The 16,785-nt window shown below is 46.2% G+C and overlaps 1 protein-coding gene across 1 annotated transcript in view; it reads right to left on the reverse strand.

Moving 5' to 3' along the window:
- Positions 1 to 16,785, reverse strand: part of adamtsl3 (ADAMTS-like 3) — a gene marked incomplete at its 5' end in the record, with an annotated part of 671,346 nt that overhangs the window by 58,317 nt on the left and 596,244 nt on the right. The window contains 2 exons of the mRNA XM_084308274.1: positions 8,918 to 9,055; positions 9,745 to 9,872. Of these exons, the coding sequence (XP_084164400.1) occupies positions 8,918 to 9,055; positions 9,745 to 9,872 (266 nt within the window). The remainder of the gene's footprint in view (positions 1 to 8,917; positions 9,056 to 9,744; positions 9,873 to 16,785) is intronic.

Genomic DNA, 16,785 nt, shown 5'->3' on the forward strand with positions numbered 1-16,785 from the left:
TTGAATTGCGGTCGTTTGTTAAGTACAGCCATTATGTCAGCCCTCGGGGGGCTCCCTACTGGCGGGGGCTCCAGGCTGCTACCTCAGCCTGCCCGTCGTCTTCACAGCGGGTAATGTAGCCTTTTTTGTAAGAATCGCAAAATACGGGAGATTTACGGGAAAATATTTAAACGGGAGGACGGCGGGAAAGAAGGGTGAAATACGGGAGAATCCCGGAAAAAACGGGAGGGTTGACAGGTATGGTGTGTGGTGAACTTAATACCAAAGCCTTGAGACATCTAACTGCACAAAATAACACACTTACCGGTAGATTATATTTGATCGTATAGTCAGACATTTCTTAAAGCTGCAGTAGGCAACTTCTGAGAAATTAGCAAGAGTGATTTTACCTGCCCAGCAGAAATAGAGCGACCTCTGCATTACTTTTTGGTGGGTGTATTTATTAATGAAGGGCTGGGGGAAGGTAGAGGTAAGTAAGTCATATATTTACATAATGTGATACGCACTTGAGAGGTGCACGCCTTTACCTCAAGCCTACCAGGTTAGTGTAGTAGTGAGAGCACTCGCCCATAACCGCAATGATTGTTGTTGTTGGGTCAACTCCTGTTTTTGTTTTGGAGTTTTGCTGATACAAAATGGCAATATATTACTTAAACAACACGTACATACATTACTTATGACTATAACATAACGTCCATTATGTACCTTTTCTCCTGTGGTCGATTAGTACTTTATTACGCTTTCTGATGAGACTGTCTTTGCAGCAGGCTATGCAGATACTGTATGTCTCTACACCTGTGCCTCACAGCCTCCGAAAGGATGCCCAACTCTCTGCATAGGACAGCGGGTGTAAATAGCTGAATAGCTGCTGTGTGACTATTCTCTCACCCGGCTGGGAGAAATTAACAGTATAATAAGTTACTAAATTCCAACCCACACATCAGACCAAAACAAAAACATAAACAAGGTGCAATACCAAGTGGGGCTCTTTTGCCTGGAGGTCGCTGTTTGACAGAATTACAGATGATTCTACCTTTAAGCTTGAAAACTGCCAAAACTATTATTTTTTTACAGTGCTGTCTGTGATTCTGGCGCTCTCTTTTCAAGACCAGCCTGACCAGTCAAGGTTAGGCTACTGGCCATGGCTCAAATACCAGTCTGTCCTCTGGGCCCTATTCCCCATACCTGGTTCAACTAAGTCGATCAAGAGTCCCATTATCCAGATTCAGTTAACCCGATGTTTGAAGCCGGGATTTTCCTGTTCCTCGAAGGTGGATTCAGTCTTGTTAACTCGAACCAGACTTGAGACCCAGGATAAGTGCGTGCGGCCGCTTCAGTTGAAAAGCCAGCACTTATCGATAGCAGAGATCCTGATTTTCTAACGGCATTGATTGATTAATTGATTTAAAACTTTATTAACAGATTGCAGTACGGCTCAATCGCCTCGCCGACAAGTTAAATGCGTTATCTATAGGCTAATTTTAAGTCCCTCATTACCTCAATCAATCAGATTATATTTCTTTAAACTTGCCTGCTGGCAGTAGGTTTATGGATTGAATAATCAAATGAGATCTTGCTAGCGAAAATAATGAGTTAAACTGTTATACAGAATAAGGATACGGCTCTCTTACCCATTGATTGATGTATGGTGGATCTTTTACTAATCTCCACTGTGGTGTAACGGTTTCTGCTTTTGACTTTCACACAGGCGGCCCCGGTTCGAATCCCACTTCTCCTAGTCTTTTCCTTCTTTTTGCAATGTAGGAATAATTCAATTTGGTGCACGTTGAGAGCTATATAAAGAATGACATCCTCAATGCATGTAGATTTATAATATTTTAACTTAAAACTAGGCTACTTTTGCGTATAATCATTAATATTATATTCCAAAAGAACTATATTGGAAACACGGGGTTTCGAACACCGGTCGCCCGGTTGCGAGGATTCAGCACTAGCCGCTGCGCCACTGTGCCAGACGGGATATACTCATTGTTTATGCATTAATGGACGAGAGACCCGTGTTTAGAATATTTTTCTTACCAAAAAATGAAGTTTTATCTCTTTGTAACAGGCTGAGAACCAGGCGGCACAGGACACCACTACCCAGTATATTGCTAGCCAATGTACAATCAATTGACAATAAACTGGATGACATCCGAGCAAGGATTCAATATCAAAGAGACGTTAGGGACTGCAACGTTCTCTGCTTCACTGAAACGTGGCTCACACCGGAGGTTCCAGACCACGCAATTCAACCGGCCGATCACTTCTTTATCCATGGCAAGGATCGGACATCAGAGTCCGGTAAACAACGTGGAGGAGGTATTGCCTTCATGTTTAACAAAAATTGGAGCGATCCAACTAACGTGAAGGAATTATGCAACCACTGCTCCCCAGACCTGGAATATATAACCATCAAGTGTCGTCCTTTCTTCCTCCCAAGGGAGTTAACGGCGATCATCCTGATCGGAGTGTATATTCCACCGCAAGCCAGCAACAACGCCGCGCTCTCCAGACTCCATGACGAGGTAAATAGAATACAAGTGGCGAACGTTAACGCCGCCATTTTGGTGCTGGGCGATTTCAACAGCGCCAATCTGAGAAAGGTATTACCTGACTTCTATCAGCATGTGACTTGCAACACCAGAGGCGGTAACATCCTAGATCACTGTTACACGCAATTTAAAGGTGGCTACAAGGCTCATTCTGATAGTGGCTTTGGTAAATCAGATCACGCGTCAATCTTTCTTTCACCAAAGTACAAACAGAGAATTAAAAGTACTCCTGTAGTCTCGCGAGAGGTGCAGAAATGGGATTTGACGTCAGAGGAGACGCTCCGGTCTGTGTTTCACTGCACAGACTGGAATGTGTTCCGCGACACAGATAACATTAATGTCTACACGGAGACAGTGCTGGACTATGTTTGTACTAGGGTGGAAGAAACAATCCCCACTACCACAATGAGAGTTTACCCAAATCAAAAACCCTGGGTAGACAAATCCGTCCGTGAAGCTCTGAGAGAGCGCACCAAAGCATACAACGACGGCCTAGTGGCAGGCAACATGAATGACCACAAGGTGGCGCGATACAACGTAAGGAGGACAGTGTCAGAGGCCAAACGGCGCTACAGGGATAAAATTGAACTCCAGTTTGAACAAGCTGACTCTAGAGCTATGTGGCAGGGGCTCAAAACGATGACAGACTACAAAGGCGCCTCCCTCAAACTGAACAGTGACATCTCCTTAGCAAATGACCTCAATACCTTCTATGCGAGGTTTGATGCTGGTAATAACAACACCAGCTCACAAGCCACGGCAATGGGGGGGGGGGGGGTCGGCTGCTGATGGAGGCGCAGTGTTCAGGGTAACAGAGCATGAGGTGAGGCGGACCTTTAAAAAAGTGAATATCAGGAAGGCAGCAGGTCCGGACGGCATCCCCGGCCGCGTCCTAAAAGTCTGTGCCGACCAACTGGCCCCAGTATTCACTGACATATTTAACCTGTCCTTAGAACAGGCTGTCATCCCCACCTGCCTGAAGAAGTCCACTATTATCCCTGTACCCAAAAAATCCAAGCCTGCTTGCCTCAACGACTACCGCCCTGTAGCTCTCACCTCCATAGCCATGAAGTGCTTTGAGAAGCTAGTAAAGGGCTACATCTGCTCCTCCCTCCCCATCAACATGGACCCCCTGCAATTTGCATACCGCCCCAACAGGTCCACGGAGGACGCCATAGCCCATGTGCTGCACACAGCAGCATCACACCTGGACAAAAGGCAGGGGAACTATGTGAGAATGCTATTCATCAACTACAGCTCGGCATTCAATACCATAGTCCCCTCCATACTCATAGCCAAGCTCAGGGACCTGGGCTTGGGCTATGACCTCTGCCAGTGGGTCTTGGACTTCCTGACTGGCAGACCCCAGGTGGTGAGAGCAGGCAACTGCACCTCCTCATCCATCACCCTCAACATAGGGGCCCCCCAGGGCTGTGTTCTGAGTCCCCTCCTCTACTCCCTGTACACACACGACTGTGTGGCTCAGCGGAGTAGCAATACAATCATCAAATTTGCTGACGACACAGTGGTGGTGGGCCTGATCTCTGCCAACGACGAGAGGGCCTACCTGGAAGAGGTCAAGGTCCTGGCGGGATGGTGCCAGGAAAACAGCCTCTCCCTGAACGTCAGCAAAACAAAGGAGATGATTGTGGACTTCAGGAGGTCGGGGGTCAAGGACTACAGCCCCCTCAGCATCGACGGGGCACCGGTTGAGAGAGTCAACAGCTTTAAGTACCTCGGAGCCTACATATCCGAGGACTTGACATGGACCACACACATTGACAGTGTTGTGAAGAAGGCACGACAACGCCTCTACTTCCTCAGGCGCCTAAGGAAGTTCCAAGTCAGTCAGAAGATCCTTAAGAACTTCTACTCATGTACAATAGAGAGCATCTTGACCGGCAACATCACCTCCTGGTTTGGGAATAGCACTGCACAAGACCGAAGCAGACTACAAAGAGTGACACGTTCAGCCGAACGCACAATTGGAGGGGGGCTCCCCACCCTCCAGAACATTTACAACAAGCGTTGCAAGGGCAAGGCTAAGAGAATCATTAAAGACTCCAGTCACCCGAACAACTGCCTCTTTGAACTGCTGCGGTCAGGCAAGCGATACCGGAGTCTCAAGGCGAGCACAGAAAGACTCAGAAGAAGCTTCTATCCCCAGGCCATCAGGCTGCTAAACGAACAATGAATGAACACTACACAACAACAACCACCAAACGCACATAGCACACACATCCACACGCACACACTCACTTTAAACAAACACACTGTAGCACCCACTCCACACACTTTATAGCACACACCCACTTTAAACAAACACACTGTAGCACCCACTCCCCACACTTTATATTTATTGATGAAGGATTGCACTACAACTCGTACACCTTACTGTAAATTGTACCTAAAATTGTACCTCATCCCATTTCTGCTTTGCACTAGATAGTACTGTACATTAGTACACTGCATAGTATTGTATATTATATGGTAACTCAGAACATTGTACATATGTCTATACCGAACACTGTGACCTCATTTTTCTTCTTCTAAATTACATGCTATATTATGTTATTTGATACTATCTTGTCTAGCACAGTCTCTGGAGCGTAACAGTAAGAAGCATTTTGTATGAAAGTATTCTGTACTTCTGTATGACAACTATTAAAGAACTTGAACTTGAACTTGAACTTTATTCTCAAATGCATTAATGTGACGTCAACGGCTCATTCAATTTCTCAAATCCGTCAAACAGCGCATCTCATCAGACATTTTAATCCCAGTTACAATATCACACAAAAACCACAATCCACGCAGAGACACTTCAATTTTATGCTTGAATGAAACACAATCCGGGCGCTCCGTTAAGCAAATCTACAGCGGAGAATATACGAAACTAATCAGAGCCAAACGGCCGATAGGTTTCATTCATTAAAAATATCCCCGCGGGATTCACATTTGCAATGCGCCGTTATTAAAATAACCACATGCAGCGTGTATCGCGACTCCGAGCGCCGTATATGACGTGCATTATTTTATTTAGGACAAAGTAAATCTATAGGCTCAATATGATTTATTATCAGCATTTAGTTCTATTATTATACATTTCAAAAGCCCCCTCTAGGAAAACGAAGCACAGAAACGTAATTCAGAATGGTATAATGCAGATCCTAGACTGTGAGAATCATTTCAGGAAGCGAGCTGTCATTTCTTTGCGGGGGCGTGGCCATGGTTCATCCGGCTAACTGAAGTTAACCCTGCTCCCGACCAGGCTCAAACTTTTTGATCTGTTGTCATGGTGATTTAGACAATCGAGCTTCGGGGAATGGGAAGGTCCGGCTTAAGTCAGGCTTGACCGAAAATTATCCGGCTAACTCAGTTATCCAGGTATGGGGAACGGGGCCCTGGCTGACAAACAGATCTGTCTGCATGGCTAACAAACAGACCTGACTGCAGCATGACTAACAAACAGACCTGTCTGCATACCTAACAAACAGACATGTCCCACTGGCTAACAAACTTATATGTCCCACTGGCTAACATACAGACCTGACTACATGGCTAACAGACAGACCTGACTACATGGCTAACAAACATACCTGACTACTACATGGCTAACAAACAGACCTGACTACTAGCTAACATACCTGACTACATGGCTAACAGACAGACCTGACTACTAGCTAACAGACATGATCACTAGTCTAACTACAGGGGTTCCCAAACTTTTCAGGCCGCGACCCCCAAATAACGGTGTCAGAGAGCCGCGACCCCCACTATTATAGGAGGTAAAAAAAATTATATATTTTTTTATTTTTATTATTATTATTTATTTTTAATAAATGGAAATGTATGGTTTGAAACATGCACACGTTCAAACGCACAAGTTCAGTGGCCTGACTGCATAAAAAAAACATATATTTTTTTTGGGGGGGAAATCATCTGGCGACCCCCCCGACTTTGGGAACCCCTGGTCTAACAGACAGACCTGACTACTAGCTAACTGTTACAGGATCTCACTGCCACCTAGTGGTAGCCTATGTTACTGTATGTACTATGTGGATGTTACGTTGATGTTACCCACTGGGCCGTGTGCTGCTTGCTGTTAACATGAATAGTCAAGTACACCCAACCATCGTTTCGTCATTTAATGAAACACTAACAGACAGACCTGACTGCATGACTAACAGACATACCATAACAGACGCCTGCGAACCCCAGCTACTAGGACAGAGCGGCTTAGGCTCAGCTTCTTCCCCCAGGCCATCAGAGCCATGAACAATGAACATTGAGTGCTCAGAACATTGAACTATCCACACACAAGCACACATGAACACACACACGACACGCACGCTGTGCACGCTCACACACGAGCAGCCACTTAACACTTTAACATGAGCGGGCACACACTCATGTCGCACACACGCACACTTATGGCCAAAGGAAAGGACACTTTAAATTAGAATAACAGGAACAGTGTATTGCACTACCAAAGCTAACTAGCATGTCCCATATGCTCTGTAAATAACTATGTACAGATACCGAGATGTCACTCCATGTTACCTGTTACCTGTTTACTGCACAATGTTGTTTTTTCATTTTTGATTCTATTATATGTTGTACCACTGTATTGCACATCGTTGCGGGCAAGACCACCCGCATTTCATTGTATACCTGTATGCCGTGACAATTAAAACTCTTGACTTGACTTGACTTGACTACTACAGTAGCTAACAGACAACATGACTACATGGCTAACAAACATACCTGTATGCATGGCTAACAGGCAGACCTGACTACTAGCTAACAGACAGACCTGACTATATGGCTAACAGACAGACCTGCCTACATGGCTAACAGACAGACCTGACTACATGGCTTACAGACAGACCTGACTACTACAGTAGCTAACAGACCTGACTACATGGCTAACAGACAGACCTGCCTACATGGCTAACAGACAGACCTGACTACATGGCTTACAGACAGACCTGACTACTACAGTAGCTAACAGACCTGACTACATGGCTAACAAACAGACCTGTCTGCATGGCCGTTCCACTGGCTTCTGGACTGGTTGTTTCATTCTGTTTCAAAATTACACTGTTTCAAAATTACACAGTTTCAAAACATTATGTTTCAATGCAACACTCAAAACTCTTTCAAAAGACCCCTAGGGGTCCCACGGATCCCAGGTTGAGAACCACTGATTCAGAGCGCAGAGTGGCATTACTCTACATGACCAGCCTGTATGGTACCAGAAATAACCGAGAGAGCCAAGACCATTCTGTTCCCCCTCGGTGACTTCTCAATCGTACCTGTTGGGTTTTCATTGGACATGTTAATAGAGCTCAAAATTACCTGGCCAGGCTGAATCCAGCCATAGCCCACCACTAAAAACCTAGATGGCATGTTGACTTTTCACACCATTAATCTGCAGCTGGCGCTGGCTTTCAGCATCTCACCACTCAACAGGAAAAGACCAACTGGGAAGCTGCCAGTCAACACAGAGCTGGGTGTAAACTAGGGGCCAGGACTTTGTTTGTTTGAATCCCAGCATCAAATGGAAAAAGTCTTGGGAAAATAAGGAGATATAGTGAGTGATGATGAGTAAATAGGTCCTCTTGAACGAGGCACTTAACTCCTGACTGCTCGACTGCTCACAGCAGAAATTGGTGTGAGTGTGTGTGTGTGTGTGTGTGTGTGTGTGGGTGTGCGTGTGCGTGTGTGTGTGCGTGTGCGTGTGTGTGCATGTGTGTGTGACGCAGGGCGTCGGAGGAAAAGATGAAGTATGCTCAGCCAATGTTCTCTGGGTAAATAAGGTTTAAAAAACAAAAACAAACAGACAGATTTGCGCTCCAAATGCCTCAGCGTGGCTGCATTGATCCTGACCACAGTAGGCGGCTAAAGACCCAGTGTTATTACTCCTCAGGGGCTGCAGATGAAATATCATTAATTTTGTGGGCGGCACACAGGAATGCATTTGCAAGGTATGAGTCATATGTATTCACTGGGGAACAGAGAATGAGGAGAGGAAGGATAAGAAGAAGAAATAACATGAATCTAATTAGAAGAAGAAATAACACATTATATTAATCGAATTCAAAGCAGATATAACATATTATATTTATCTAATTAGAAGAAAAAATTACATGTGATATTTATCTAATTAAAAGAAGAAATAGCACATATTTTATTTTTATATATATATATAAGAAGAAATTATATAATATATAATATATGTGAATATAACATATATTATATTAATCAAATTAAAATAAATAACACATTATATTAATCTAATTCAAATTAGAAATAACTATATAAATATTATATTTATGTAATTATTTGTCATTACCCACCAGTGACAGGACAGTCCAGAGTGAGATTGGCCCCAGGCCTCACGCTGACCCGGCCCCCTACCACGGCCCTCAGGCTGCGACCCACTGCCACGCCCTGGTCTGACACGTTCCTCCACGACACTGCGATGGCTGGAGGCTCTGATGGATCACACAGAAATACACATGTTCATTCCAAAATGTTATATTTTTTATTAAATACAAAATTATAGCAGGCATCAGACATATGTAATATTGTTAAAGCAACACGCAAACATTGTGCAAAATTCATCAGATAAGTCAGATAAGGAAATAAATACCAATTTCCTCTTTGCGTGTTCAGTAGAAAGCTATCCGACTGCAAGCTAGCCTAGCTTAGCACAAACGAATGGAAGCAGATGCCGATCACATAATTGTTTTCCCGTGAATTGTTTAACACGTGTTGGCGTGTTCCTTTAAGGTTATGAACTCTATCAAGAACATGCTGTTCCTCCTTCTGTAGCACTACACTCTGTGGAAAGGGTTCAGCCATTTCTTCTGAGACCTCTCATTTGTGTTAGTAGGGGCGATACAAGACATGCCTCGAGCATCAGAACGGAATACAACCTTGGAAGAAAATCTTTAATGTGCTGTATACATTATGTACATACATCTGGCTACACTGATGTCCTTGATTTAAAAATATCCACAAATGCACATCTAAACAAACCTTAGCCTGTGTTAACCTGTGTTAGCCTGTGTTAGCCTGTGTTAGCCTGTGTTAGCCTGTGTTAGCCTGTGTTAGCCTGTGTTAGCCTGTGTGTGCCGTGGGGAGGATAATACATTATGAAGGAGATATATACTCTACCCACCAGCCAGCATGAGCTCAGAGGTCTCAGAGTCTGAGCCGTGTGTGTTGGTAGCAGTACAGCGATACAGACCTCTGTCCCCAGCCCTGGGCTGAGACATGTGCAGTCCTCCAGAGCTGTCCCACAACACCCTGGGAACAAAGAGACAAAACCAAACGCTTTAAAGATCACCTCCAGAGGTATCAAAGTGAGCAATTTCTCAACAAGACCGTGGATCCCCCCAGCTTCACCCGTGTCATCAGGGACCAGTGATCAGGGATCAGCTAGTCTCACTTTCCTCACACTCCGTGTAGCAATGTACCAGTGCAGAAGAAGGGTCTGACAGAGACCGTTGCATTGAGAACTACAGAAACTACAAGAAGATTTTGTGGGTTGGTTGCATTTCTTCACTCAATCGCAGTTATGCAGGGCGTGACTTCGCGCAACTTCAACAGATGTAAGTAAATGGTGAATGGACTGCATTTATATAGAGCTTTTATCCAAAGCGCTCTATAATTTTGTTCCTCACATTCACCCATTCACTCACACATTCACACACCGACGGCGGAGGCAACCATGCAAGGTCCCAACCTGCTCATCGGTTGCAATTAGGGGTTAAGTGTCTTGCTCAAGGACACCTCGACACGCTGCCCAGGAGAAGTGGAAATCGAACCGGGAACCTTCCAATTACTATAGGCGACTGCTCTACCTCCTGAGCCACTGTAGAAACTTCTATTCATCTGTTTCACTTCACTGCCATATTGGTCAAGTCAAGTCAAGTCAAGTCAAGTCAAGTCAAGTCAAGTCTTCTTTTATTAATCCCCTTGGAGAAATGCAAGTGTCCTAACAGCATGGTGGATATACAATGCGTCATAATCTTCTTATAACGCTGCATAATTATAAGCACATACATATCCATAATATTTTATAACAATAATCATAACACGTTTTATTTGTCCCAAAATGTTTTTACATTTGCTTGAGGTGGACTTTGGAAATTGGGAGTTTATGCACTAAAAGAATGTAATGGAAACGCATTTGTCTGATACATAATGACGCAGAGGATACAGTCTGACAGGACAGGTCAAATATTTGGTCAGATTCCATCGCACAGAAATTCTTCACCAGGTTTAAACCTTCTGAAATAATGCAGCAAAAGGCTGTTAGTAAGTTATCTCTAGGGATGCACCGAAAGTTTTCGGCCGAAAATGGCAAAAAATTGCCTTTCGGCTTTTGGCCGAAAGAGTTTTTTCACCGAAAATATATCACCGAAACAGAAACAACCTAACAACCTCGCGTGTTGTTGTGATGATGTCGCGCTGTCGGGAGTCACGCTGTTTCTATGTAAACTCTGCGCGCAACGCGTCCAATAAATGCGTCATTAACATGCTTTTATATCCTTATTTACTATATGCCCGTCGCGGTAGGAGTGATCTAATATGCATATTATTCGCGTGTTGTTGTGATGATGCCGCGCTGTCGGGAGTCGCGCTGTTTCTATGTAAACTCTGCGCGCAACGTGTCCAATAAATGCGTCTTTAACATGCTTTTATATCCTTATTCACTATATGCCCGTTGCGGTTAATCACTGAGTGATCTAATATGCATATTATTCAGAGCAAGGGGGGGGGATTGTGTTTCTCACATTGACGCTGTCTGTCTGTCGCGCGTCTACTGTGCCGAGTCAAGCGAGCACATTCAGCTGGGGACTAGAAAGGTGCGCTCAGTAGAGCACAGATGTCCGCTGCGGCAGCCAGAGAAAAGATGGAATAATGTACTGTATGCATTCAGAAGTGCTGAATAAATGTTTTATGGACCCATAATAGTGATTATTTATTATTTAAGTTAAGTTTTGCCATAATCATATATTTTTCCATAATCATAATGTTCCACAACATTGGTAAAAAAAAATCTATTCTATGAATCATTTTCGGCCTTTCGGCTTTCGGTTTTCGGCCAACTGTTTTCTATTTTCGGTATCGGTTTCGGCCAAGAATTTCCCATTCGGTGCATCCCTAGTTATCTCCACCACAACCTCCCCATAACTGTTACATGTGGTGCTGAACTCAGTACATTGAAGATCACCATTAAATGTGGTGCTGAACTCAGTACATTGAATATCACTGTTACATGTGGTGCTGAACTCAGTACACAGGGGCGGACCTAGCACATTTGGCGCCCTAGGCGAGCTTCACCACTGCGCCCCCCCCCCAAAAAAAATATCAAAACATCTTAACAGTTATACAGTAAAGTACTGCACCTTTATTTTTTACAAGTAAGAACAAGAGCTAAGAATAAATGTAAAGTGCACACTAAAGAATTAAAACAAATAAACAACTTATAATAATAATAATAATAATAATAATAATAATAATAATAATAATAATAATAATAATAATAATAATAATAATAATAATAATAATAATAATAATAATAATAACTGTTACGAAGGATCAGATTAAACCGAATATATATATTTATTAATTGATATATATTGCATAATATTTGTATATCGTTTGATATCCCTTGTGTATTCCTTGTACATATACACGGAATATCCCTTTAACCTAGTACAGACCATAATATTTCGTTCTCTTATTGGACAGCGGTCCCTTAGGCGCCACTGCCATACCCCCAAGGTCTGGTTCAAAGTCACCGCCAAAGACTTGCCTGGACATGAACGGCTCTGCGCAAGGATACGATACAGGAATAAAGCTGGTACTAGTTTGTTCACCTAACGTATAAATACGGCGCAGGTGAATACAGAAGTTAAGTTACCCAATAAGTTGAAGCCTCACCCACGATACAACGTGCGGTGAAGTATGGCCTGTTTGGCCCCAAATAGAGCATTGAGACCGCGTGCGAATTAATAACTGAAGTATCAGAGTTTAACGCTGTACCGTCGAGTTCGACCTATTCTATTAATTCAGTAATAGTCTATTTATGTATAGTGTATCATGCGGCTACCGTTCTACAGTGACCAGCATCACCAACGTTTCCTCGTACCAGCTAGTGTGCTTATCCAGGCTGGGCAGCTTACCCTGGCGCCTTCACCCGAGGAGCCCTAGACGAGGACCGTGTGGACATGTACACTGGATAACCTACCCGACGACTACATAGCCCTTTTCGGCTGGATTATATTTGCTTTGGTCCTGTAATTGATGGAGCGGAGAATCGTCTACACCCACAATTGTGTGGGATTTACCCTGTGAGGAGCAACGTCGAGCCCGCCTCTCAGAAGCCTGAGGCTGGCTAGCTTTCTTCCATGCGGAGCTGCATGCCGGAGAACAGCTGTTATTCGTCTGCGGATCAAGAGATTATTGCACCGTCTCCTGTACTTGGAGTCTCCCTATTCTTCGTTGACCCAGACTCTACTACCGACAAATCCTCTCCCCTTGCTGGCCTACAACCGGAGGGACCCTACCAGTATCTCCCGCTGCCTTACTAGTGTACCATAGATATAATTCCTAAGATACAGGTGGTATTCATTATCTCCTGCGTAATATGATAATGGACTTACGTTATTGATTTACTCACGCACATTCTTTCGCCTTATAAGCGCGACCCTACGTAAAGTATTGTTATATACTATCATTGCTGCTAATAAATATTATTATAACCCAGTTTTGTGTGGAACCGTGTCATTGTGGGAAGTGTTCATCTGATATACATGTGTACTGTATGGCCAGTAGTAATGTACATAAGACAGTAGTGGTTTAATGATACCATACTTATATAATACAGTCAGGGAATTGTACCCCTCAGTTACAATTGGTCCTTCGAGCCGGAGGGTAACTAGTGTAATATTAATATAGTAGTATTAATATTGACATGGCCAATGATGAACACTCCACAAACGGTTCTCCTAAAATAGATCGCCCGCAGCGTAGACGGCATCCACCTCAGTACTTAGAGGACTACGCTGCCAGTATACTACCTAGCTTTCTACAGACAAACGCGGAAAAAGTAGATAGTAAAATTATGTCCAACCCTACCGACCAGGCTACCCCGCCAGTAGAGACCCTAGTGGGTTCTAACGTAACTGACCAAGCTCACGGGGGGGACCAGGAGGGACCTGACATGACTTTACCCCCCGCCAACGTCGACGAGGTAGTCCCCGGAGAGCTCCAGGATAAAGAAAGCCCTCCAGGGACGGAACCCGACCCACCACGAGAAGAGACGCGCACCCAGGAGATGGATCTCCTCGGTACGCGACAGGAGAACGGATCTCCAACGAGTACTACCAGAAGCCGATCACCTCAACCAGCGTCTTCCCCCAGCGAGGCGGACAAGATGCTGGCGCAGGCCTTTATCGCCAGCCTGGCAGCCTCAACCGAGCGCGATCGACTCCAAGCACAGACGCTTAGCGAGCGCGAACATTCTTCCATGGAAAGAGAACGCCTTCAAGCGCAGCAACGGAGTGACGAAGACCGCATACGCCTAGAGATTAGACGCCTCCAGACGGAAGAGAATATGGGAAGAGACCGTGCCGAAGCCCAGCGCGCCGCCGCCGGTGACCAACGCGAAGCAGAGCGCGACCTCGCTCTCACCAAGCGCGAAGCCGAGCGCGACCGATTACAAGCGCAGATAATGGAGCAGCTGATTACCAGGGTAACCCCCCCTCCCTCCGCACGGGGCTCCAGGGCCTCGTCAAGACAAGGGTCTAGGGCACCCTCCCCTACCCGATCAAGCGACCCTGAGCCCGGCCAACAGAGAGAGCCTATACCCCTCTCCGAACCCCTTCCCCGACCGGTCCAAGCGAGACCCAGCAACAGGGAAAAACCGGCCTATGCCGCGGAGAGGCTAAATAGACGATTACAGGATCTAGATGACCTGGCAGAGGAAGAAGAAGAGGGAGAGGAGGAGAGTCAAGCCCAACAGCATCACCGTACTCCACAGGACCAGGAGGTCCAGTACAGCCCAGACTTTACCCCCGCGGCTCTGCGCTACAGACCCCCGACTCAATTCACGGGTGAGCTTGACGCACGACCAGCCCCGAGGAACAGCACCTGGGTACCGCGACGACCCACCACGACAAGTAAGAGGAGACTCGCCTAGGAGGCCTCTCCTCCAACGCTCACCGATGTGCCAGCCATCCATGGCATCGTACCTTGGCACACCGACGTTCCCGGACTTCACACACGAGAACAGAGCACAGTACACAGAGCTACGAATGTGCTTAGAGACAATGATGTCCGATGTAACTGATGAACCGTACAAGTATGCTATCCTACTCAAGCACCTGAAGGTGCCCAGAGCGCACAATATAGCGCTGGCATATTCCACCTCTACTACCCCATACACCGCGGCTCTAGCAGCCCTCGACCAACGATATGGACGCATATGGGACTACGTAATACAAGAGATAAGGAATATTGACCGTCTATCCCCAGCCACAGACAATCGCTCACTAGATGACCTGTCTATCAAGGTACAATCCCTGGTAGGGATGCTGGGGGCGCAAAAGGAAAAGGATATGCACGAACTGTACGCAAACTCTAATGTTGAGAGGATTTTAGAGAAGCTTCCGCCCGCCCGACAAGAGCGCTTCAGGCGGCAAAGAGACCACCGTGATCCTAACGGTCCCGAGCCATCCCTCCTAGACCTAGCCGACTTCCTGGCGAGAGAAGTCAACAGCCTACGGTTGGATACGTTCGTGCGGAGCACACCAAGCTCCAGAGAGGGACCTAGGAGAGCAAACGATGGCCGCAGGCTGGTGACCGTCATGCACCAAGCCGAATCAGTACCGAGCAACAAGAACCACAGTACCCCCTCGAGGAAAGAGAAGTGGAAGATTGTATGCCCGTACTGCGAAAAGGAACACTGGCTGTCACACTGTGACACGTTCAAGAAGATGACCGCCGACGAGGTGAGTCAATGGATAAAGTCCAACCGACGCTGTTACCGATGTGCGCGCAGTCACATGGCAGCCGAGTGCCGCCTAAAGAAGAGGTGTAGTCGGTGTGACGGAGCCCACTTGGACGTCCTACATGACAGTAACAGAAGAAAGCCTGCACCCTCAAGCAGCACAAAGGCAAGCGTTATGTACATTGACCCCGCCAGCAGCGGGGGCGCCCGGGTGCTCTTGAAAGTGGTCCGCGTAACATTGAGTTACGAAGACAAGGTCATGGACACCTACGCCGTCCTTGACGACGGGTCAGAGAAGACCCTTCTCCTCGCGTCCGCTGCGGCCCAGCTGGGGCTGCGGGGGAGCGAAGAAACGATGACGATTCGGACAATAAGAAGAGACCTGAAGACGATAAAGGGCGAGAATGTCTCCTTCACTATCGCAGCAAGCGGGCAGCCAGAGAGACGGTATAGGATCACTAACGCTTTCACCAGCCAAGACATAGGCCTGTCGCAGTACACCTACCCCATCGCCAAGCTGATGGATAAATATGTGCACCTGCGTCAACTACCTATACCGCTCATAGACGGTGCCACCCCGACCCTGCTGATAGGATCCGACCATGCACACCTCATCGTCCCGATGGACCGGGTCCACACTGGGCCCAGAGGCTGTCCAGCAGCAGTCGAGACCCGCCTAGGATGGACACTACAAGGCCCCCTCTCTAGGTCTCCTAACCGAACAGCAGCCACTAGCTGCCTCCACTCCAGAGTGACAGAAGAAGACACCACCCTCCTACAGCACGTCGAGAGGCTATGGACACTAGAGACAATGCCCTTTAAGAACGAAAAGAAACACATTCGTTCCAAGGAAGACATTTATGCTATAGCCCTCCTCGAGCGGGGGACAAAGAGAGTCAAAGTCAACGGAGTGATGAGATACGCAACTCCACTCCTGAGGCGAGAGGGTATGCCTACCTTCCACGCCCCAAAAGAAGCGACGGAGCGGTATCTATCGAACACAGAGCGGCGCCTAGCCAGAGACCCCGCTCAAGCTACTGTGTACCGCGCTGAGATTGACAAGCTAATCACAGCGGGACACATAAAGAAAATTGACATTAAAGAGGCCAATCAGACGACCGAATCATGGTACGTGCCGCACCACAAAGTCCACCACAACGGCAAGGACCGTATTGTGTTTAACTGCAGCTACCAGAT

The sequence above is a fragment of the Notolepis coatsorum genome (genome assembly GCF_963971535.1).
Source record: "Notolepis coatsorum genome assembly, chromosome: 2".
Lineage (NCBI taxonomy): Eukaryota > Metazoa > Chordata > Actinopteri > Aulopiformes > Paralepididae > Notolepis > Notolepis coatsorum.